Source organism: Vanessa atalanta, chromosome 4, assembly GCF_905147765.1.
Source record: "Vanessa atalanta chromosome 4, ilVanAtal1.2, whole genome shotgun sequence".
Taxonomy (NCBI): Eukaryota; Metazoa; Arthropoda; class Insecta; order Lepidoptera; family Nymphalidae; genus Vanessa; species Vanessa atalanta.
The window spans coordinates 13,362,040-13,387,643 of NC_061874.1; the positions used below are offsets into that span (position 1 = coordinate 13,362,040).

A 25,604-nucleotide genomic window follows, 5' to 3' on the forward strand; every position below is an offset into this window, starting at 1 on the left:
CGTTTTCATTCGAAATTCTTGGATAAACAGTTCAGAGCGCCAAAAATACTTCCTTATATAAGATGGTCAGCTAGAGCAGACATTGCAATGGCAATACTAGAAGTTATAAATAAAATTTCTAGTGCAGAAAATGAAACCCAAGCTTATTTCTCTCCGGATCTCTTCTCACTTGCTGAATCCACTTGACTTGAGCTGCCTCTGGACTTATTAGATACACAGAGAAATTTAAATGAATCTCTCAATGTCTAAATAAATTATTTAAATATTGATAAAATTACCTGTACATTTAAAAATATGTCATCAAAAAAACTATCTTCTTTTTTTACGTAATGTTTTTTTTTTTATTTAACAGGAAGCAGTTCAATTTATAGTCTTCATAATGAAGTAACAATAATATTTTAGTTACATAATTTTCCACTCTATACCCTTAGCGTCACTTGCTGAGATAAGCCTGGAGTATAGGCAGCTGAAGGCCATTTATTTCAGTCGTGACGCCGCAGACATCGATACGTGTCGCGCTAACAAGTAACAGGAGGAAAGATGGAGTGCTCCTGTTAAAACATAGAAAAATGAAATCACTTTAATAAAGTGGTAAATTAAAATAATTACATTTGAGAAAGCCACAACTTAGGACTTTGTATATTAAACATATTTCTGAAGTGAAACTTGCCAGAAGAATGTCGTATTTTAATGTCATTTAGTTATATTGCATACTATAAAACCTCAAGTTTAACGATGTTTAAAATAAAATACTTCCTTCATGAGATATCGATCAAATTATTATACTTTATAAATCATTTCTATTCATGCATTTTTATTTTCAAATACAAAGTTACCTCGAGGACTTCGATGGCGTAGGACTCAATTAAATTTAAATTAAGTTCAAACTTGGATTGCTAAGTAATTGTTTGTTGTATCGAATTTAACTATAAGTTTTATCTTCTATACTACAATACTATCAAATAGTTTTAATTTTAGTTACCTTTGGTTAAAAACACTAAAGCCGGTTTTGAGCTATAGATACAAGTAGATATACTCGTGCATGTTACAGTCAGAATACTTTTCCGGTCAAAAGTTTTGACACGTCTAGACTTCAAATAGGTTAGGTATACTATATTTCGGAAAGCGGACACTACGAAGATTCACAAAAACATCTTGTCTCTGTATTGAAATACACTTCTTATGACATACATAAGTATTCCAACGCGATAGTCATCCTTGTCATTGATCGGAGTGGGCTTGTGTCCACAGCATCCGCTGCTCATCCCGTGTTTTGCTCAGCTCGTAGCTCAACAAACCTCTTCTCAATGGGCGAGCGTGATTTCGCTCCCACCCCATTCCTCACCCCTCCCAACATATACATAAGCAAATCTCTGCGAAACGTATAATCTTAGTTGTTATGTACATATATTATGTTTGTAGTTACACTGGTAATTTCACATTTCAAACCGTAACACTAGAACTATAATATCATAACCCATCGATGATTAACAGTCGAGTATTTAATGAATGAGGATCTAAATCAGATACTCCTATCATCTGTTACTATTTATGTAGACACGCGGTAGCGTGTCAGCCAAGTTCGAGTAAAAGAACTGGCGAACAGCACCGTGTGTAATTACATTTAGAGCCACTTTTGACCTCCTTATAAGTCAAAAACTATCTGACATAAATGTGTCAAATTTGGCTCATATTATATTGAAACCCGCGAGATGCATATGTGTTCCTGATGACCTATAGATCAAAACTATAACCAACTTCCAGGTGACCTAGAAAGTTCAAATTTGGCATGCAGGTAGATAATTAGGCCAATATAAAGGAAAAAATCTGAAACTGGTAAATTTTTATCATTTTATTATAATTTTTCATTTTATTGGGACTATTAGGAACACTTATATACTCAGTTCCTGTAATAACCAGCAATCAAAACTTATGGCAGCCGGTCTTAATGTGGATTTTAAGGTCTTCACGTGAATATATAACGAGTTGAATACTTTATATTTTTATAATTTTATAATTTTATATTAGCGCGATAGGAGCGTTGCGATAAAACCTTGATGCGAACGCGTCCGAGCGAGTAAAGTTGAAGCGGAACTAGCCAAAGCAGACCTTAGGCTACAATATATTATTCTAAGTTATAAGAAGAAATGATATTTTATGTAGTTAAAATAGAACTTGGCACTCACTTAGATCTCACTTCTTTTGTCGTTGAAGTCAACAATCAAGGCATATATCATAATATTGGACTTGGCTCTCATTTTTACATTTATGTTTTTGATGGGATAAAGTATTCACAGAATAAGAAACGCAGACATGCTTAGATAATATACAAACGAGCGTTGCCGAAAGTTTTAAATACATTAAAACTTAATTGAGACCAACTGATTGATTACATCAAAACTTATTTTACTGAAATACAATTCAGCAAATTTGCTTACCCACTATCTATTTACTCTGCAACATCTCGAACTAGTTAAGTTAAACACAATTAACAAGTTAGCACCTCGGTGAAACGCCGTTGACGGTTGACTGCTTTTAATCGATAACGAGGATAGATAATGCTGCTTTAGTGAGACTACACGCCAAGTATAAATACAAATACAATTAAAAAAAGCCGGGAATCGAACCCAAGACCTCGGAGTGGCGTACGCATGAAAAACGGTGTACACACTACGCGACCACGAAGGTGGTCAATCAATGTATTTTTATAAACACTTATTTAAAATTAAACACTAGTACGAATTATGATTTTAGATCCGAGATAGACCAGTGGATTGGATCCACGATCCTACAACCCTTACATAGAGTTTAGAAGACGGCCCAGTGATCCTTCATATTTCCCTCGCTTACCAAAAAAAGTCGAAAGAAAATAATGTCTTAACGGGAGCACAGAAGATTCAGGCTTTTATTTAAGAAGTCTTAGTCTCTTTTATGATCAATTGTCTACATTTCACGACATTTGCTTTTACTCTGGGAAAGATTAGATGAAGAAAGATAGAGAATTAATACAACATAATTATGAGGAAAAAGTAGCGTTAAGACATTCAATTTTAACAAAAATATCTTTGTATTTGACGGCGTTTTTTTGTTGTATATTGTTCATGTAAATTGCATGAAACATAACATTTTTTGTCTTGAGTCTGAATACAGCATTACATATAACTCTACGGTACATGCTTTATTGAATACTTATTATAAGAATAAATAACATTAAGTGCTTAAATATATATACAAATATGAATTAAAAATAGTTAATGTATAAATCTTGACCGCGTGGAATGGTGGCAAGAATGCTAGCAGCATTTCCCCGTTGAATCGCAATTCCAATCCTCTGGGTTAAAAACGAACCAGCCCTCCTGTCACCAGTGGAGGCAATAAGGCGAGGCGAGGCGTGTTATACTTTTGATGAATTACATTACTTGAACGATAAATATACTAGATTACGTTGTCACGAAAACTAAGTCTGTAAAAAATATTCAGCTCCGTCGAATGGATGAAACTGATTAAAATTCAATTATAAGATCTAACTTACACATACATAAGTTAGAGGTGATGTTAAATATAAGCCGTTAAAAATGAGAGGTAATAAAATTACAGAAAATTCACTGTCTAAAACTTCCAACGCTTGTCTATAAAGTATCCGGTGACCGAAGGACTAGGAGTTTATTCTTTCATTTGCCTTACTATTCGGAGCGCGGATGCCTGCATTCTTAAGGACAAAGGATAATTTTTATAAATATTTTACATATTTTTTTTTTCAAATTTAAATGTTTTATATGTTGTACTTAGTTACAAAATTATAATATTTTATAAGCATCTTTCAAAAAAAAAAGGAAATATTTGAAATTGAGCTCATCAAAAGAATAGTTACTGAAAAATATCTTCAAAACACCTTGATGAATTAAAACGAACGAACGAATCGCTAAGCATGAGATCAACTATACACAAAAATTAAGGACATGAAAATTCAGCTGTACCTAGATTTGGACCCAGTGACTGTAAAGATCGAAAAATCAGAATTATATTTTACAACGTTTATTGTGACGTAATTTAATAATACCCTTATTATAAAAGACCATTAAAACAATAATTATAACAAAACTAGGAATAAAGACTTATAACTAAATAGGATGTTACAAGCGTAATACCTTCGCATAATTTATTCTCTTCTACAGAAAGCTTAGTTAATGAGAGAAACGCAAACACAAGTTTATTATCATTAACGTAACATGTTAAAACGTTTCTCTGTATATGTTGCTTCCGTGTATAAAATCATATAACCCACTAAACAAGGCTGAGTATTAAGGCATGTACTTACTAAGCTCCGACGCGTAATGCCTCGGGTCTTGTCGGCTTAGCGTCTTGGCAGATACGTGTCGATGTACAAGTATTAGCTATTGCGAATGATGTTAATGCGTTTACTATATTATTTTATTATATGCTAGGAGTCGTCCATTGGTCGAAATTTACCCGTAATTTTTTTGGAATAAAAATATTACATACCTAAGTAAAATGAGGCTCAACTAGACGATACCTTTTCATTATTCCGATAAAAAAAAAACAAACTAGTATAAAAACATTCTTTGTATTGAATGCAATCAAATGTGGAAGTTTTAAAAATGATTAGGAATAATCATTACGGTTAAATTCAAAGTGATATTCCAAATATTCCATGGTTCAATCGTTATTGTTTCATGGATCGTAGAATCACTTCTATAATGTGGCTTTGTTTGGGTCATGGCAGTACTCCTATTCATTTAGCAAAAATAAAATTTATAGATTATTTTGTGAATACGGTTTAAATAATGATCAATTCGTCCAGTAAACAACTGGAAGAAAGTGCCTCCACTGATCCAATCTACAAAAGACGACTACAGAAAAGGCTTCAACGCTATATACACCTTCTCACAATGCCGTAAACGTCACCGAGACGAAGGGAACCTTCTAGTTTGGACATAGGAGAGCGAAATATCCCTTGATGCCCCTCGAAGAGAAGAGAGGTACCTGTTGTTATATAGATGGTATTTCTTCCCCACATGATGGCACAAATGCGTACTTGTAATTTCTCCAACAAGACCAAAAAATGGGATGCATGACAACAACCACCGATAATATACTCATATTGATTGTTCAATAAATGTTGTAATTTTTAATTAAATGTGAATTTCGATACTGAACGATATTCTATAAATACATATATTTCTTTAACAAATACTTGTTAATTTAATGTTATTAAACTAACGAATAATGTGAAACTCGAGGCGGGGTTGGAGCACGTAATCAAAGATAGGGAAGTTATCTCGGGCAAGCGCTTTGTATATTATTTACACCTTTTATTTTCGCAATACACTCATTTAGATAGACTGATCAATCTCCAAAACCCAAGTCAAAACATACGCTATCTTAAAAAGGATATTTAAAATAATTTACATAGTTTTCATTGTACTGCGCTGTCGAAATCTAAAATATATATATTGGAATACATAATACATCAACAACAGTTGAAAACGAAATATCTTGAAAATGTTTCAAATTCAGTGATTTCCTTTTTAGAGTTGGAAGGTATATGATCGGGGATAATCCGCGTATCGGCCATGTGACAGACTAATAAATCCTCGTGTCAGTCGAACTTTTTATCTAAAGCGCGACTAATCTGCGCCCAACCTCTCTCTACGTTCTATTGCTTAAACCTGTCCAACTATCAAAGGCACTACAGAAAAATATGTTCTCAAAAAATTCTGCGACAAAATCTGAAAAATGCTTTTACTATCACAATATTTTTAAATCTAAATAGGGAATGGTCTACACGATGAAATTTATTTTCCTATTGAGAATCTACCCCAGTTGATCCCATCTGTGGTACCGATTTCAAATACTTTTTTAGTGCATATATAGTTTTTAATTGTTGAGTTATTTTACATTTTAATACATTTATTTTACATTTACTATTTATTTTTGTAGCCAGATATATTTTTAGGGAATTCAGAAAGAAATATGAGCATGATTTACCCAACAGTTTGTTAAGTAGCCTCCAAACTATGAATATTGCCGAATCGTCCGCGGTGCGGCAGATTCGCAAAAACGTGCGAAACGTACTACTTTTTGTTACTACAAACTGCAACTTGCTAGTCGTTGTTAGTTCCACGATAAACTCCCAACTTCGCTCTGATTGCGAGGAGCGGGGCCGGAGCGAAAAAAAAACTTGGCTAAACTTCGAACCTTGTTCCGCTGAGAACAGAGGAGTTGCATTAAAATTCACTTTGTGAGTTACTAATGAAACGTTTCTTGGCAGATTAATGGAACGACTGTTTTTGCGATGGAACAACGCAAGTAAAAAGCTGAAACAATACTTGGCCAGACGCCTGGTCGCTGATGAAATTAGTCGAGCTTGTAATTTGCAAGGCAATTATTTTAATGGATACAATTTGTAGTCACTATTCGAAGTGTATACGAACCAAAGTTAAACCATAGTTAAGTATCGAATTATGTCAAAGACAATTAAACAGCATATTATTTTCTACATCGAAATAAACGACAAATCCATTAAAGAACAGCATCTCATATAGTAGCGGTAGTAGATACTGATACTGAAACTAATAGCATAAACTATCTAAGTATTGCTTATATAATACTATGTACTTGGTTGGTAACGCGATCTTAACTAAGACTGTAAATAAGAAAGTAATAATATCTGCCGGTTATCTTAACCCGTCATGGAACTATGAAGTAGAAGCCTCTGTTCAGGATGAAATCGAAATCAAAATATTCTTTATTCATTAAGACTTTAACAAACACTAAGTAGATTCTATCTAGAAGAACCGGTAAGAAACTCAGTGCTCTTTTCCAACATTTTCAGGTACAATGTTATGTCAGTCAAATAAAAATATATATAATACAGTCAACAGTAGTACTTGTCCATGAACATACTACATCTATATAATATGTCTTATTGGTTAAGGTATTTATAAATTATTTGAATTTATGAATGAGCAATATTAAAATTATCACCGAATTTCATTACAGAAAGGAAAACCTTGCCCCATAAAAACATAGGCATATAGAAACGAATAAAAAAAAAGAATGCTTATAAAGTTAAATATAACTCAAAAGACGATAGTGTCATTCGAAATTTAAAAATTAGTGCATAGCCTATGCGCACTTAATTTACATACAGAGGACGTAAAGAAAAAAAAATATTTTCGCTCGCAGCACTGCATAAAGTAATGTAATTCCCTATTACTGTCCCGCTGCATGGGGCCTAAAATAAATATTTTAGAAAGCTTATGTAATTGCTTTTATGTTGTAGCCGGCGGTTATTTTATAGTTCGCTTCTGTGCAATGTCTCTATTTATCGTTATGTGGTTTAATAAAATTAATCTGTTCGTTTATTTCAGTTTATTTAAACGTTTAGCTAAATTGTTGTTTCGAATTAAACGTATCTTCTCCAAACCTTATATATTTACAAATCAAATTAAAGCGAAATTCAGCTTATATAATAGATATTGTGTACAAGTAATCATAACATGTTTTATATTCCAAGTAGCCTCTTGCAAGTAATTTTGAATCGTCATTTTGTAGAATTAACCGAATTAATTAAAATCGATTAAAACCACAACTGCCCAAAATAGGAGGTTTTTTCTTCAACATCAATTTACGTTAGTTTGTTTATTCCAACATATTTTTTACATCCCTGAATAGATTTGGATAAACATCATACCGAAATTACCATTCAATCCAATCAGACGTTGACATGCAACAATGTGAGCAAATAAAATAACTTGCCTCCTGACCGAAATTCTAGTACGACTAATCACAAAATTCAAGGAGGGCGCAAACGGTTAATAGTGCAAAAATATGTACACAAACGGGTACATCCTTATTATCCAATGGGCAGGCAATTACGCCAGGAAACCGATCAAGCAAAGGACCAGTGGTTTGATATTATTTGGTGGTAAGGGTTTGCGTAAGCCCATCTGAATAGGTACGTCAAATACTACCACCAAACAGCAATACTTAGTATTGTTGTTCCAGCTTGTTTCCGCGTTGAAAGGTGAGTGAACCAGTGTAACTACAGGCAAAAGGGACATAACATTTTTTTGATTCTAAGGTTGGTGGCGCATTGGCGATGCATGGAATGGTTATTTCTTGTAGCCCCAATGTCTATGGGCAGTGGTGACATCTTACAGACAGGTGGCCTATTTGCCCGGCCGCCTACCGTTATGATAAAAAAAATATACATATATTACGAGGCAGGGAAGCCAGAGTAGAACTCTGTCAACTTACAAACTTCTGCATAAGTATATCATATTATGTATAATGATAAGTTTTATGTTATTTTGTAACGAATATTAAATTAAATATTAATATACGTTAACCTTTATATTTTAAAAATTGTGTAAACCAACAATAAATTACCAACTCGACCTCTTCTTGGAATCATTTTTTGTCGCTCATTTTGAGGAGATCTTTTGAGGAGTAACAAACGGGAATAAACTATAAAATTCTTAGGGAGTTTTTATAACACACAGTTCTTTCAACTGTTTTCTTCGAAAACTCAGAAAAAGTTTTACTCAGTAAGTCAGTTCATAACAATTTTTCACTTGTTATGAAAGTGATTTTGCCCGGGCGTGTAAACTGTGTGTTATTACATCATTAATTGGCGAATTTAAACCTATGTAAAAAAAACTATTAATAATGCATATTCGACTGTAAAATTATGAATAAGCCGCGATGGTCCAGTGGATAGAATATATGTATCTTAATCGATTATTCTGAACTCAACACTCGGCAAACCGCACTGAATTTTTATGTGTGAAAATTGTTTTTATAATATATCTCGTGCAAGGCGGTGAAGGAAAACATCGTGAGGAAACCTGCATGTGGCGGATGAGATACGTATGGAGATGAGAAATGAGAAATAAAAATTGCTCTTTTAGGAAATAATCTAAAGACACAATGTTGAAAAGGTACCTACGTAATATATGTACGAAAATGTATATAGTGAATAGACCTCTCGTTCCCAATACAAAGACAGTTTATTAATTTGTTCTCGGTTTTCACTCATTTCACTCATGTTAGGGTATGGTGATGGCAGTTCCTAGGGTCATGCCCTACCTCCTGTGATGTCCTGTTCGCCGTCCGTGGCTGCGGACGGGTCGTTAGGGTCTGTTAATTCCGTAGAAGTACTCTAGTGGCGTGTGCAGCAGAGATCCCTTGGTCCTCCATTCATTCTCAGAGCGATCAAGTTCACCGGATGAAACCCCGTATGGGGAGATCCAGCGAACGACCTGCTCTTTTAATGTCTGCGCACGACGGATGTCGTGGTACAGAAGAAGGGTTCGGAGACATCAATATTAATTTGTATTTTGTATTACTAGTCTAATATTATTTACTTTAACAAAGTATAAAGCGAATCAGAAAACGAATAAAATTAACTACGCCATCTATTAATAGGTACATATAAGAACTCAATGAATATTTTAAAATTATACATATAGCATAGGAATTTTCTGCACATGTTGATACCAGCAACTATTCATGCATTTAATCAAATAAATAATTTATTTATTTATTGGAAAAGTTACACCATCAACTTATCACTAAGCACTTAAAATTAATATCTGACTTGGGTAACATACAAAGTGATAAGTCTTTAAAGGTGTAAACAACATTGAATCGTAATTATAAGTACCTTAAGTATCAATACTTGAGTAACAATATATTTTTATATAACAGTAATAATCAACAACACTTAAATGATTAGAAAAATTGAAAAAAAAATGTTGTCTTTTCCAAATTTCAGTTGTCTCTGTTCTGCTATGGATCTATTTCCATCCTATTTACGGAACTGAACTACTCTTCCGTCAAAACGAAATTAGTATCAATAAATGCGAATACAATTCTCTTTGAAACCGTTTTAAATGGCAGCTCCACTTTTCTTGCTTTGTTACAGAATACAGAAACGCAATCAGGCATCTGTCGAAATGTCCGTGGAACGGACGTGATGCTGCGTAAGCCGCGATTTTCTTTTTCTAACGCCTTGTCTATTGGGCTTTTACATCCAATATTTGTTATAATATCTGCATAATCGAATAATCGAGTTGCAATTCATTCATTTCCGTATTAATAACGACCGTTTAGATAACAAGTCTTGGTGAATATTCAATGTATTTAAAACAACTGCAATACTTCTTCGAGAGGATTCACGATATTCCATGTTTTGAGGTTCTTGCGACAAACGCAAATCTATTTGAGAAATCCACATTTATATATTTTTAAATTTTACACTTAAAATATTTTATTGATCCACTACAATATAATACATATTTTAAATAAATGAACGTACTTCCTGCTGCTTTACTTTGTACAATCTTTGGGTATACGAGTGACTCATGTATGTAAAGCATCTGAGACGATTTCATAGTTGTTATTTTACAACGTTGATGATGTTGCAAACAAAGATATGTTTTACATGATTCGAACGTTCGAAGTTTCTTTCTTCCTTATCGAAGGTACTATTTCCCATTATACAATAGCCTCCAGAAATTAAATGCCAATCGAGTGGTCCTTCATTAATAATTAATTATTGGGTTATGTCGGACACAGGAGGCAGGACAATGGCCGCCCTTCGTCGTTTATAACTACAAGTGGCACTCTTTGTTAAAACTGTTCGAAAGACCTCCTGACAATAATTAATCTAAAACGGTATGGGCTTGAACAATTTGAATTCCTTTGCTTATTATTTTCTATTTCTTATAGATATACCACCAGCGTAGAAATAGATCGATGCATTGCACTTTCTTTTTTTTTAATATGTCGGGTGGCGAATGAGCAAATGCCACCTTATGGTAAGTGGTCACCATCGCCTACAGACAACGGCGCTGTAAGAAATATTAACCATTCTTTACATCGCCACCAACCTTGGGAACTAAGATGTTATGTGGGCTCATTCACCCTTCAAACCGGAATACAACAAAACTGAGTATTTGATGTTAGAATATCTGATGAGGGGGTCGTACCTACCCAGACGGGCTTGCATAAAGCCCTACCACCAAGTGTTCAATGAGATTTAGAAAATGCTACTGTTTGAGTTGATGAAGAAAAATTGTAATAGCGCTGGTTTAAGTAGGTATTCTGGCACTCATTTGTAATTTTTCCACTATGCCACCTTGCTTCATGTGAATGCGCTTTTCAGCAAAAGGTACAGAAGAAGAGATCGCTAGACACGACATTGAATAATTAATTTTCCTAGTCCTATAAATATATTATGTTATTAACATAATAAATTGGAAAATGGAAATTAGCGATATAAATATACATACTATCGATTTTTTCACAGTAAAACCTGCATTGAATCCGTGGTACTTCTCGGAAAATAAAGATAATAAAATCAGTATAATTCCAGGAAAGTTGCTAGTAGATTATAATTTGTTTTATATCCATATACTGCATGAAAAATTCAATATTTTAGTGTTAAAAACCGAAAGCTAAATTCCAGTAAACTTTTCAATAAATACCATAAATTTGATTTCAGGATTAAAATCATTCCTCCAAATTATAACTCAATTTATAATTCTCTTAATAACATTCATAATTGACTGACACATCACATGAGAGACGCGCAAAGCATTTCACAGCTCAGTTAACTACGTAATGCGTACCCGAAGTTATTGAATGGAGAAGCGAAATACGAAAATCCAATAAAAAACCTGTCAAAACCAACGCACGTCACAGGTGTGAGTAGTTCGTAATGTTTACTTTTATCGAGGATGCGTGCAACAAAGGTTAAAAGCAATTATTCTTTGGATTTCCGCAGACATTTTTAACTTTGACGTTTCATAAATTCAAATCATTTGTAAAAAATACATTGGTAAAGAAGGCATATTATTCGATACAGGATTATATAGATAATAAAAAATCGTGTAGTTAATGCTTGTTGTCTTCCAGGCAGGAGACATAACATACAGTACGTATATAATTGTATTTAACTAACATGCCTTTTTATTTAAATGTTGAAAAAGAGTACCTAACTATTGAGTTTCTTGCCGGTTCTTTACGGTAGAATCTACATTCCGAATAGGTGGTAGCGTTACTTAATATAGTTTGTTAAATGACGATTTAAAAGTGATTGTAAAAACTTACTTGAATAATGTATATTTTGATTTTGATTTTTTTTATTTAATTATAGTTTAAAAATTAAATATTTTTTTATTCTAAATAAGATCGATCGATCGATTCAATAATTCTTCAAAATATTATGTCTAGACCACGTGGTAAGTTAGGTTACTTTCTGTCCTTTTCAGTACCTCTGACGTGTATGCAAAATTCACCATCAAGTTTAAAGTTTAGACGTAAACGTGGGACAAACAAACTTCGCAAATTTAGTATTCGTTAGGAATTTTAATAAATAGATGCATTAAAATTTAAAAACCAAATTATCACGATGTTTTTCTATTTCTGATATTAATAAATGACTCATATTACGTAAAAAAAAACCGTATACTTCGATAAAAAATCGGTTTTTATTGAAGCCGTAATAAAAGAAAGCTCTCTATTTTACACTGGAAGTGTAGAGAAGTTTTAGTAGGTAAAGATACATAGAATAACGAATACGTCATTCTTTTATGAATTGCTCAGTTTCTAAGCTCCACTGGAATTCATATTTTTCATGTCTTGAAGACTCAGCTCCGTAGTATAAGCTATGGAGAAGAGGGGAAACGTCTGTCTGTTCCTAAGCTATACATACGGTTGTGAAGTAAGATTAGTGAAGTGTTCTGCGTACACATCACATCACTATAACGATTTATGTATTTCCTTATTCTATCCGTGCCAACCAGAACGGGTAGCTAGTTTACATTATTATGTAAATAAGCAACTGCTAAATTGCTTTCTAAATTAAAAAAAAATAATGTTGCCCAATTCCATAAGAATAAAACAATCGTTCGACATGTAAATAAATAATAAAATCTATGAAAACAGATAACTATAATGTATAATAAATTATATCATCTGGGGACCTCGAAAGCAAGGGTTACAAGTTTTGTTTCTTGTATTAATATCAGCTTTAATAGAAAAGTTTTGAATATTATTATCGAATATATACACATTTATTCTGTTTATAGGTATTTATTTAAGTTACATCTAATTATTGATAAAATAAAATGTATCTAAAGCAAAAACTAAACGGTGAAAATCAATAAACAATGTCAATGTCATTGGACGAAATTAAAACGTCAATTAGCAGTAAAAAAAAAAACTTATTAAAGTTAGCATGAACTTGTAATTCCATTTAATTTTCTTCGATAAGTTTTAGTAATTAAGTTACTTGTTTATGATGTTTTTTAATATTTAAATTAGATAACAATGGAACACATAAGGCAGTTTGATTGGTTTGTATATTTTTGTGCTTTTACAAGGGATTTAAAACAGTTATGTAGTGCTTTGCAATTCAAAGATAATATTTTGAAACTAGTACTTTAATTAATTTCACCAAAATCTTTTAAATAATTTTAAAATATATAAAGTATCTAAATATTAATTTGACTTTTGTTTAAGGTGTTTTTCTCAACCAGATATATATTTCCTAAAGGAAGATGATCTTAGTAAGAGTGTGACAGAGAAAATACTCCGCAATAAATTCCATGATCCATTCATATCTAGCGATTCAGAAGAAGAAACCCCTAAAATCAACTGGGATGAAGTATTTACCAAGAAAGAGATTGTTAGTTAACTTTATGTGATATTTGTTAAATCTGTTTTTTTTTTATTGACATTATACTAAATTACAAATTGGCTGTTTATTGAAATTCTAAACTTAACATCAAATTATAATTAAAAAAAAAAAAAGGGTAATTTTGATAATTGTGACCAATTAGAGATAGCCAACACTGCTTGTTTTCAGACCTCCACAGACTTATAAACATTTGGAATTTTAACTACATATTCCAAAGCACATTATTCATCATTTTAAGCTTTAACTTATTGTATGCTTGTAGGAGTTTATGTCTAATATTTATGAAATTGTGTAAAAGTACAAGTTTACGCAAGAATCAGTACCAATTACTGTTAACTGTAAATTCTTTTAATTACTTTTAAATAGTTGTATTTAATATAGCCAAAATTATATTATAAATTAAGTCTCTATATAATGTATGAGTCTTTGTTACCTGAATAAAAAAAGATATACATAAAAATATATTATATAATATTAAATATATAATTATTGCTAAATGAAATAAAATATGATAAGGTTGTAACACCAATATTGTTACACAATTAAAATTTTTTAACTATTAAATTTGTCTACTTAATACAGATATCTTACTATTATAGTTGAATAATGACTTACATTATTTTCAGTTGAATAGAGAATATGGTGTCTATGTGCCATGTTTACCAAAGATACAGTACCCAAAGGTCTCAGCCCTCACTGCCCACCAGCAGTATCAGATCCTCAAGGTCATTTGTGCAGATCATCCCCACATCCTAGAACAGGTGTTCATACCACGGCCAACTAAGACAGATCGTCGAGTTTTTGAGGTAAAAAATACAAATAAATTTAAATAATCTAACTTACTTTGTACTTGGTGAAAGGTCTTTGAGCAAGCCTGCTTTGCTCAATACCATTCACAAATCACATATTCTACTATAAACAGACACTAAAAAAACACATAAAACTGACGAAAGAAATTTACAAGCTGTTACTATTAATGTTATATAAAATTCATTTGTTTTCAGGAACTTAAGCCTATATATGAAAAAGAGCAGAAAGAATACATGGAGTGGGCTAAAACCCTCTGGACTAATGTACACTGCGTCAGAGCACTACGTCCCAAGCCGACAATCGAAACTGTTTATGATGCTAGGTTTAAGATGAGAGCCAGTGAAATGGAGTCATATCCTAAAACATTTAATATGGCAGCCCAGATACCTCTGGAATCAAGAAGTAACACCATCGAATTGATCCTAGAAAAGGAATTGATAAATGTAAGCAATATTTTGTTTCTTAAAGGTTGACGACTCTCCTGCGAGCCTCCTCCTACATGTTTGATATCTATTGGACCATAATAATAAAATAAAAAATAATAATATTAGGAATGCAAAAGAGTGATTGTTTATTAGTTACACTTCTACATCTTAACTAATAATCATCAAAAATATAATATAAAAAAGTCATAGGGTAACATGACGACTTTAAATGATGTTACTGAGTTTATCACAAATTCCGCCCCCATGATCACTCGGTTTCTTTGTATGATTAGAAGAGCTACTTAGGTCAGCCAAATCAACTGATTATATTTCATAAAGAAAAAGACACCATATTCATCAGTTATATGATTATCTTCAATTAGTATTAAACCTAAATAAATGTTATATTTTGAAAATTGTAATGAAAATAACACTGAGAGTAGACACATATGTTTTTTTTTTTAAATACGGTCTTTTAAACCAAGCTCGAGTTAATATGAAGTATATATTTATTTTGCAGGTTGATATTAAAGCGTTACCTCAAATTGAATGCAGACCGATAACAAAGAAGCTAAGTATAATGAAACCTTGTTTGATTCCGGAGCCTTGCAACAAACATCCCTGCAGATTCATATTGCCAAGTAAGACCAAGCTTTTCAATCATTAAATATGAACCAAAAAATTATGTATTCCAAGAAACTATATGTACAAAAAAAAACATAAAAAAATGTCATCAAAATCGGTTCAGTCATTTCGTAGTTCACTTCAGTGACACACTCACAGAAGAATTATACATATACATACATATATAATTACTACCTGTTTGTATATACCACTTGAGCGATGAAAATTTAACATATCAGTCAAACATAATTGATTGCTACAGCTCGAACATTCTTCATTCTTGCTTTACAAGCAAATTTTTTTACTACTAAATTAATTATATTATATTTACTATAATTTTTGGTAGATGAAAAGTCAGTTTCCATACTTCCCTACACGGAGGTTCAAAGGGAGCTGGCACAGTTCGCGGTCGACAATGGCTGTCAGTACATAGCCAGCGAAAACGCTCTCAGGTGTCTGGTGGAGCAGGACAGATCCTGGGATATTCCCGTATCCGTCTGCTCCGTGTTTGGACCCGGTACTTTCATCATTTTTTCTTCTCCTTTACTGAAGTACTAGCAAAACTTAACAAATTAGCCAATATAAAATAATGTAAAAAAGGCGCTGCTATTTTATTTATATGTATAGATTCCTAACATTCAAACACAAGCACAAGCCCCAAAATCGATAGCGCAACTGCTTCTTTTAATCGGCAATGAACCTACGCAATATTTTTTTCTCCATAGATGGTGAAACGACGGACGTAGTCGTACTAGGCAACGAGTTCTCAATAAACAGGGAGTCAGTTCTCGTCAGGACCTACAAAGCCTACAAACATCTACTTCAACATACCCTCTTACCGTAAGCGGAAGCTTATTTGTTTTTAACACGACTTGCTCTGTTGCTCTACAGAGCGAAAGCATCCAGACTATATAAACATTTTTACAGTTTTCCAGAGAAATTGGAACAATTTCCTCCAAATAATACAATGTTCCTCCGATCCCAGTCTGGTTAAGCAATCGTTTCTTCCAAAATTGTTTCTAGTATTCTGTAAATCTCGTCTTAGACAAATCACATGAATTCACAACATTCGTCGTACAATAAGTGTCAATTTTAACCAAATTAGAATTTAAATCAGAAAATTATTTCAGACCGGCTGAAAAAAAGAAATTGAACTACAAAAATTATGATCAAGAAAAAAGTAATCAAGAATCAAGCAATATGAACGTCTTTAATGACATGGACGTGTCCTCCGACGATGAAGATAACGGCTTGTGTATAGATGGTATGTACTTATATTATATGTTAGTAGACTATGTGTAATGGTGGTAGGGCTTAGCCCGTCTGGGTAGGTACCACCTACGCATCACATATTCTACCCCTAAGGCTTTTCATCATCATCATAATCATAACAATTGTCATGATCATAATTTTCATCATCATCATCGCCATAATCATCACAATTGTAATAATTATCATCACGATTGACAGAATCATTATCATCATCATCACAATCGTCATCACTATTGTTATGATCGACAGTATCATCATCATCATCATCACAACCATCATAATCATCATTATTATAATCATTATAATCGTCATCATTATGGTTATGATCGACAGTTTCATCATCATCGTCATCATCACAAATGTCATGATCATCATTATTATAATCATTACAATCGTCATCATTATGGTTATGATCGACAGTTTCATCATCATCGTCATCATCACAAATGTCATGATCATCATTATTATAATCATTACAATCGTCATCATTATGGTTATGATCGACAGTATCATCATCATCATCATCACAACCATCATAATCATCATTATTATAATCATTATAATCGTCATCATTATGGTTATGATCGACAGTTTCATCATCATCGTCATCATCACAAATGTCATGATCATCATTATTATAATCATTACAATCGTCATCATTATGGTTATGATCGACAGTATCATCATCATCATCATCACAACCATCATAATCATCATTATTATAATCATTATAATCGTCATCATTATGGTTATGATCGACAGTTTCATCATCATCGTCATCATCACAAATGTCATGATCATCATTATTATAATCATTACAATCGTCATCATTATGGTTATGATCGACAGTATCATCATCATCATCACAAATGTCATGATCATCATTATTATAATCATTACAATCGTCATCATTATGGTTATGATCGACAGTATCATCATCATCATCACAAATGTCATGATCATCATTATTATAATCATTACAATCGTCATCATTATGGTTATGATCGACAGTTTCATCATCATCGTCATCATCACAAATGTCATGATCATCATTATTATAATCATTACAATCGTCATCATTATGGTTATGATCGACAGTATCATCATCATCATCACAAATGTCATGATCATCATTATTATAATCATTATAATCGTCATCATTATGGTTATGATCGACAGTATCATCGTCATCATCACAAATGTCATGATCATCATTATTATAATCATTATAATCGTCATCATTATGGTTATGATCGACAGTATCATCGTCATCATCACAAATGTCATGATCATCATTATTATAATCATTATAATCGTCATCATTATGGTTATGATCGACAGTATCATCATCATCATCACAAATGTCATGATCATCATTATTATAATCATTACAATCGTCATCATTATGGTTATGATCGACAGTTTCATCATCATCGTCATCATCACAAATGTCATGATCATCATTATTATAATCATTATAATCGTCACCATTATGGTTATGATCGATAGTATCATCATCAAAATCATCGTCATCGTCATTGTAATCAAATCGTTATAATTATAATTTTAACACCATCGATCATCATCGTCGATATCTTCATTATTCATTAATATAATATATGGTTATTATTGTCACTATGATAGAGGGATGTCTAAAATTGTTTATTTTTTTGATTATCACCACAGTTAATATTATCTTTATTTCCGGTTTTTTTATTTAATGTATCGATATAATCGATCGAGTTTTCGAGACGTTCATATAAGTTTATACGTCACATGTTACCAGCGACTTCAAAACGTTCGACGCGTTTTTATTGGGACGCTTTTAATTCAAAAATGTCCCTCACCTCGTATATAATCGCACCATTGCTAAGCACAACGCCTGATTCCTTTAATATAAGTAACCTTAATTCGTGTGTAAGTTGTTTTTGTATGTGTGTGTTTTTAATATTTTTTGTTTTACAGATAATTCACAAATGAGTTGTGCGGAGGAATCGCAACCAGCTAACGACGATGAGGAAAGCGAACAAGAAGCAGCGACGAGTGATAACATAAGCGAGAAGCGAAACGAAGAAAAGACGAAGACGGATAATGTGGAGTTCTATAATTGTACTTGTAAAGGTAATTCAGCAAAATCATTAATTTTATTATTTGGGTTCCACTCGCTTGTTTTAGGTTTTTACTAGGTTTTTTTTTTGTAAAAATATAACTTCACACTGGTTCGAACATATATTAAAAAAAACTAGACATATGTTATAAATATGTATATTTTTTTATCTCCAAAAACTTGGTGCGAGCCTATGGAAATAAATGAAATAATTGTGTATGATATGTAACTTTATATATACACATATATAATAACCTAATAAACGTCTGGAAAGATTATGATGATTTCTTAAATCACCATATGAAGTCAGGGCGGGCAACTAGTTTATTTGTAAGACCGTGATTCCAATATTATTGAATAGCTACCTTAATTACTGATACAGGTACTAAAATATGCGCTAAGGCAGATGATTACAGATAATTTGAATGTATTCAATATCAGTTGTGCTTACATCTCAGACACGATGTTCGAGCTGCCGCCCCCCCGGTCCTTCAAGAAGTGGCGGCTCGTTGACAGAACAACCGACGAGAATTTCAGTATCGTTATACACTGTTCGCATAAAGTTCGGGTGAGTCTAATGTATCGTTACATATAAACGTATGAAACTTTTAAGTTTTTCATTTAAGATACATTCAATTACATTATTATTGATTATGAATAAGAACTATTTATTATTTTAAAGATTAAATATTAAACTGAGTAAAATTTATGAGTAATTTAAAAAAAATATTTAGTTTTGGCAACGCTCCACTTGCGTGTGACGTCACTTGTTCTTAAGGATACGGTTCGTATTCGCTTTGTACATACAAATGTGTTAGTGTTGATTGTGATTGAAACATTATTTAGCTTTTAATATTTTTATTGATATAATTTTTTTAAATATTATAAATAAAAAATGAAGTAAAATACTATAGGACAACAACGGCGAAGTGTTACTAGAGCCAATCCCGGAGTATCAGCTGGATCTCGGCGGCAGCGAGCAGTCCAAGTGTCGAATTAGAAGCTTGGCACTGGCGCTCCATCTTAGGAAGAACGTTTCCTTGCTGAATGGTAACACTTTTCTATTTCTTAATATGAAATTACATTTCGACTTCTAAAGTTAACTACTGTATTTGTTAGTCTTTGAATTTACTACAATAATATTTGTAAATGTGTAATCTACAAGTTCAGTTTTTACAAACTCGTCTTTAAATCTTAATTGAACATTGTTAACTTAACGAAATATTTATATCGATAGACCTAATAGCAAATGTTGTAGATGACGTAGATAGTACAAAAAAATCAGCTTGAATACTACTTCGAATTGACGACCATGACCGATGAAAGCCTTAAGTTATGTATACTTATTTATTTAGGCTTTATAATAATACTGAGATCTTCTTAATCCTGTCAATTGTAAACCTACTGGTAATTTTAATTTTTATAAATATCAGGAAGCGAAAACAACCAATTTTAAGAAATGAGTTGCAAGCCTTTTTTATATTTACTTTTACTCAGTGGTAGGGTTTTGTTCAAGCCCGCCTAGGTACGTACCAACTACTCATCAGATATTTTACCGCCAATCACGAATTTTAGTATTTTCGTGTCCTGGTTTGAATACCTTAGCTTATAATATCTTAGCTTCTAAGATTGGTGGCCGTTGGCAATGAAATTTTTTATCACCAGGTCATCCGTTTACTCGTCATTCAAAATTTTAATAATAAACTAACAATTAAGAGTTTAAAATAACTCAATATAAAAGAATGCCGAACACGATTATTTCAAAACGAGGAAGTCAATCATTATGTCACTGAGCTAAGAAATAAATCTACTCAATCTTTCTAAATTTGGGCACGGATACACCAGGATGTCAGAACTTCCTCTGGCACGTCTGAGTCACTCACACGTCTTCGGGTTCGATGAGGTCCGGGAGAGTACGGACCCGGCCGGGCACGTCTCTCACTTCGCCGTCCGTCCTATAGAGTGGCAAGATTACAACGTTCGAATATCCGGCAGTGCGGATCGACGGCGCGACCGGGGAGGTGGCGACTTTCGAAGCGACGAGCGCGGACGGGCTGCGCGCGGCGCACGCGGCCGCGCTGCCGCTCGCGGCGCGCGCGCTGCTCGGCGCGCTGGCGCAGCTGCGCGGCCTGCTCGCGCGCCGCTACGTGCTGCGCCACGAGGTCCGCGCCGCTCGTCTCGCTCGCACCCTCATACACTTCGTTCTCGTATTTTTACGTATCGACAGCATACGATGCCCTCGATTATGTAAAAGAAGTCAATTCACTAAACCCAGTGACATTGAAAATTCTAAAGATAAGGGAGAGCATTGATATAAATTAGAAATAAAAAACATCCGAAGTTGCACCCCCGGACCGCCGTTTAAAGCGGATAGGGAGGAGCTACTTTTATTTTCTTTATTATTTTTGGTGTACGCGATGTGTATCGCGACCTCCAAAAACCCATACGTGGGCCGCCTTCACCGCCGATACCGCTCCGTTGCAGCCGGGCCACGGCAGCAACGCGCTGCTGTTCGCGGGCGCGGCGGCGGCGGGCGCGGCGCTGCGCCTGCACTTCGACTGCGCGCGCGCCGCCGCCGACGACGAGCTCGGCCTGCGCGCGCCGCCCGCGCTGTGCGCCGCGCTGCTGCCCTACCACAAGTACCTACCGCCCCCCTCGCCCGTCCTCTGCCCCCCGGCACACACCCCCACCCGGCTCGCCGAGGTTCAGTGACAACCGTGAGGAGATGAGCGAAAAGGAGACGAAAATGTCGATTGAATATACGCAGGGAGATACGATAGGAGCGATATTTTCACCTGATTAATTACAAAACGTCTCTCCCCGCCCATCTCTTTAGCGAGTCCCCGACCTTGTTGCGATTAAATACTATCCCGTCCGGCCGTAAGGCCTCGGCAATAACGGCCCGTGATAGCAGTGCGCCCCGCCCGCAGACACCGGCGCATGGCCCCGTGCGCCTTCACCCCGCACGAGCAGCACGTGTGCCGCCGCGCCCCGCGCCTGCGCGCCGCGCGCCCCCCGCCGCGCGCGCTGCAGGTACGCACACACACACGCACACACGCACACACGCGCACCGCGACACTCGCGCCGATTCGACCGGCCCAGCGGCTTGTTCCGCCAGTCAAAAATCCACTATCACTGCTTTCTTTCAATTACCGATCTGTTCACTCACGAAATCGCACCCTTCCACATTTTACGAGTAGCGTTAGACTTTGTAGACATCTATTTTTTTCATAACAAATACATTATTCCCTATGCTTACCTAAAATAAACAAATCTTGAAAGCACGAGTGTCACTCGTATTAACGCCCGCCGATATATTAAAGTGACGACGTGAGTGAATAGATCTACATTATTACGTAGCACAGTGCGTGCGCACTTCTACAGTTCATTTTTGAATTTCGATACTCCTGGCGGATGCGAGTCGGACGAGAGATTCAGCGCTACATATGATACAAATCAACAGTCGAAATAAAAGTTATAATTATATTGACTCCTCTTATATACTTTTACTTTTAACAAAATATTTAAAGTTCATTCGACACTACGAAAATATTTATCTTCGTGAAAATCTAATTACCTAATTCTAAGATACTAAACTCATTAAAATTGCCACAAAAACAGCCCTACAAACGGCTACACTACTACACACATATTAATTATACTGACATACATACATAATTATTAACTAATACCTATCAGTAATCACACAAGTTGCCCTTGTAAATGAACATGTAGCGCTGAAGTTGAGGTAGGACTTGCACTCGCGACTGTTCACTAGCTTGTTTCATGCTTTTAAATAACTATTTTCGGAAGCGAAATAATTTACAATGCAATTAATTCTATCCATGTAATCATAGAACAACCACACGGATCTGTAACTCGTTTTTTTAAGAATACGAACAATTGAAGTGGTCACCACCTCTCATCGATACTGACACTAAGAAATCACTTCTTAAACTGACAAAGTGGCACCATAGAATCTAAGATGCTATCTCTCTTGTGCCTGGAATCTGGCCTACAGTCGTGTAGTCAGTTTGGTGTTGAATTTTCAATTAAACCGCAAGAAAATTTAATTATTTTGTCAATATATTATAAGATGATGATGTTAAGACCAAATTACACTTCTCTGGTCTACGCCGTTCATAATCTGGGAAGAAATCTTCCAAGAGTTATTATTGAATATCGATTTATTGTTATGGATATATTTTTGCCAATAAGATACATTTAAAAAAATTGCATTTTTTTTTATATACTATCTTTGCATGGGCTTTTCTGCTACTATCCTCTAGACTAAAATTATTGTATCGAAATTATTAAATATAATATTCGATTATCAGTGTTACTAACTATATATGTATGTATTAGATTTGAATTTATATCACCGAAACATTAATATTCTTGAAACTTATGTGTAATCATAGAAAAAATATATGCCTCTACAGATATATATATACCTTAATAAGTATCAGTAAGTTTTCCGACGTTCTTCTCTTGAATAATATTTATAATCGTTTTAGTTTCATTCTTCATTCTTAAGAATAATAAATATGAGTTGTATTTAATTTGCCATGCTAGTATAGACTGATAGGAAAATTCGAGTATTAAACCGAGACATTCGAACTATAAATAGGACAAATTATTAAAACATATTAGCTAATTTTGTCTGTTTTCAATCATTTTATAAAGAGAGCCATATTGCTTTTTTCTTGTTTATGAGAATTTAATATTTTTTCCATCTTCATAATATTAAGCTATTTCAATTGAAGGCGGATAAAAGGTAAATAACTTGTAAGGTGCTAGGGGTTTGACGCTTCAGTTGTTTTTGATTTGCATATAAGTATGAATATACTCGGAAGTAAATATTCTTTACAGATTATAATCTGTGAAATGTCTAAACGTCAAATATAATCATATTTGACGTTTAGGCATTTCACTATTAATTCTATTAATTATATATCACAATGTCTACTGAATATTTACACAAATATTAGTGGGATGATTATTTATTTTCTTAAACATCATAAAATAAAAACACGTTAATTTCAAACAATAATAATATTCAATCAATTATATTCATTCATCATCTATTACATGAAGGCATTAAAATAACCGTGACAAAGTTGTCTGTTAAAATGTTATCTAACTTTAAGTAAATTTAAAATTAATACTAGTTTCGTCATTAGCTCAAACTGTGTTGTGTAGTAATGTAAAGCTATAGAATATTCATTAATAATAATTGTAAGGTGTCAGTAAATTGCATTGAATTTGTTTGTGAATTGTGAAAGGTTTAAAGCTTTTCATATGTCTTGCTTCAATTTAATATTTAAATTTTTAACTGTCTGCCAATGAAATACTATTCAATTTCCAATTATGTACTTCTATTGAATTTTTATTTATTATTATACAATTAAAATTTATTTTTTTACAAATCCCAATTCAACTTCTTCGATGGTTGTTGTAAATTAATATATATTTTTTATGTTACCTACATCACGTGTTCGTCGATTCTAATGAGATCTTTGTCTGTATGTCAACGTTATATAAAGATTGGAGTTCGTATGTCTGGTCAATAGTAATATAGATCTGAAATAAAGTATGCAATATTTAACAAATATTACTTTTAAATCGTCTGTAAAACTTTGCCACGTGTATTCGTAGTCACCTCGATGGAAGAACTCGAATGAGAATACGAGTGTACGATGTGTGACGAGCTGTATGTTCTTGGTGTTTGTTCGTTAGCTGGGAGCGGACGCGGAGGCGGGCGGCGCGCGCGCCAAGGTCGGTCGGCTCGGTCGGCTCGGGCGGTAGGCCCGCTAGGCTCGTAGTTACGGCCCGCACGGCGCGCACGGACGCTCGTGACGCTCGTGACGCTGCGCGAGTTTGGAAACACTCTTTACCAAATCGGCGAGCGTATTGCTATCTTTTTCTCTACTGCGACCGCTGGAGACCCCGAACACCTTCGAGTATCGATTGGCATTTTTACGAACGTCAGGAGCTACTGCACCGATGGCCTCGAGAACTACTGACCGAAGTACCGTCGAAGGGGAAAGTTTAAGCGTTTGATTGAAAAAAATAATTGCTGTTTTAATTTTTTTTTTATGTTTTAGACTTTCTTCGGCGACCGTACGGATGTACTTTGCTTCTGAAAGTATGTATGTAGCTGATTTGTTTGTGGATAAACTCATAGAATACACTTTCGACATTGAACTTTTTTATATATATTTTTTTTCGAAGATGTGTTTATTTTAATTAAAAATGCATGAACATGATTTACAGTGGCTGCTTAGCGTGACGCTATGAGGACGTATTTCCTTCATGTATGTTTTTAGTGGTCAGTCTAAATCTCAATACTGTAATTCAACATGATAATTAGATACTTTAAAAAAAAACTGTTATCATGGTGTAAATTACAAACATTTTTTTGTCTGTTTGTCATAATTTTATTTGCTTTTATTTATTTGAGTGACAGTAATGAGTATTTAAAATTACTCGATACTCGTCGAGCTCATACTAGCGTTTTATTTCAACAATTATTCGAAACCGTTATCACAATTCGTTTGTTTCAGTGGCCAAAGAAAAAAAAGAAGAAGAAGAAGAAGTGCTAATGGTGTAACCGCCGTCAGTGGTAATAAAA

At 34.0% G+C, this 25,604-nt stretch overlaps 1 protein-coding gene across 1 annotated transcript; it reads left to right on the forward strand.

Annotated features, from left to right (window-relative positions):
- Positions 1 to 13,231: 13,231 nt before the first annotated feature.
- LOC125078001 lies at positions 13,232 to 25,583 on the forward strand. Its single transcript, XM_047690136.1, has 16 exons — positions 13,232 to 13,388; positions 13,555 to 13,720; positions 14,359 to 14,538; positions 14,737 to 14,985; positions 15,488 to 15,608; positions 15,938 to 16,108; positions 16,317 to 16,431; positions 16,722 to 16,855; positions 18,829 to 18,984; positions 19,429 to 19,538; positions 19,885 to 20,020; positions 20,966 to 21,132; positions 21,455 to 21,678; positions 21,901 to 22,003; positions 24,710 to 24,761; positions 25,537 to 25,583. The coding sequence occupies exons 1-16, from the start codon at positions 13,363 to 13,365 to the stop codon at positions 25,581 to 25,583; spliced, it is 2,157 nt and encodes a 718-aa protein (XP_047546092.1). The 5' UTR covers positions 13,232 to 13,362.
- Positions 25,584 to 25,604: the final 21 nt, after the last annotated feature.

What these genes read in the sequence shown, in the direction of transcription:
- LOC125078001 (XM_047690136.1), top strand. Translation starts at nt 13,363, where the DNA reads ATGGAACACATAAGGCAGTTTGATTG. An exon ending in TAACGGCTTGTGTATAGATG is followed by an intron (nt 16,856 to 18,828) that starts GTATGTACTTAT and finishes TTTGTTTTACAG; the next exon opens with ATAATTCACAAATGAGTTGT. An exon ending in GCTACGTGCTGCGCCACGAG is followed by an intron (nt 21,133 to 21,454) that starts GTCCGCGCCGCT and finishes GCTCCGTTGCAG; the next exon opens with CCGGGCCACGGCAGCAACGC.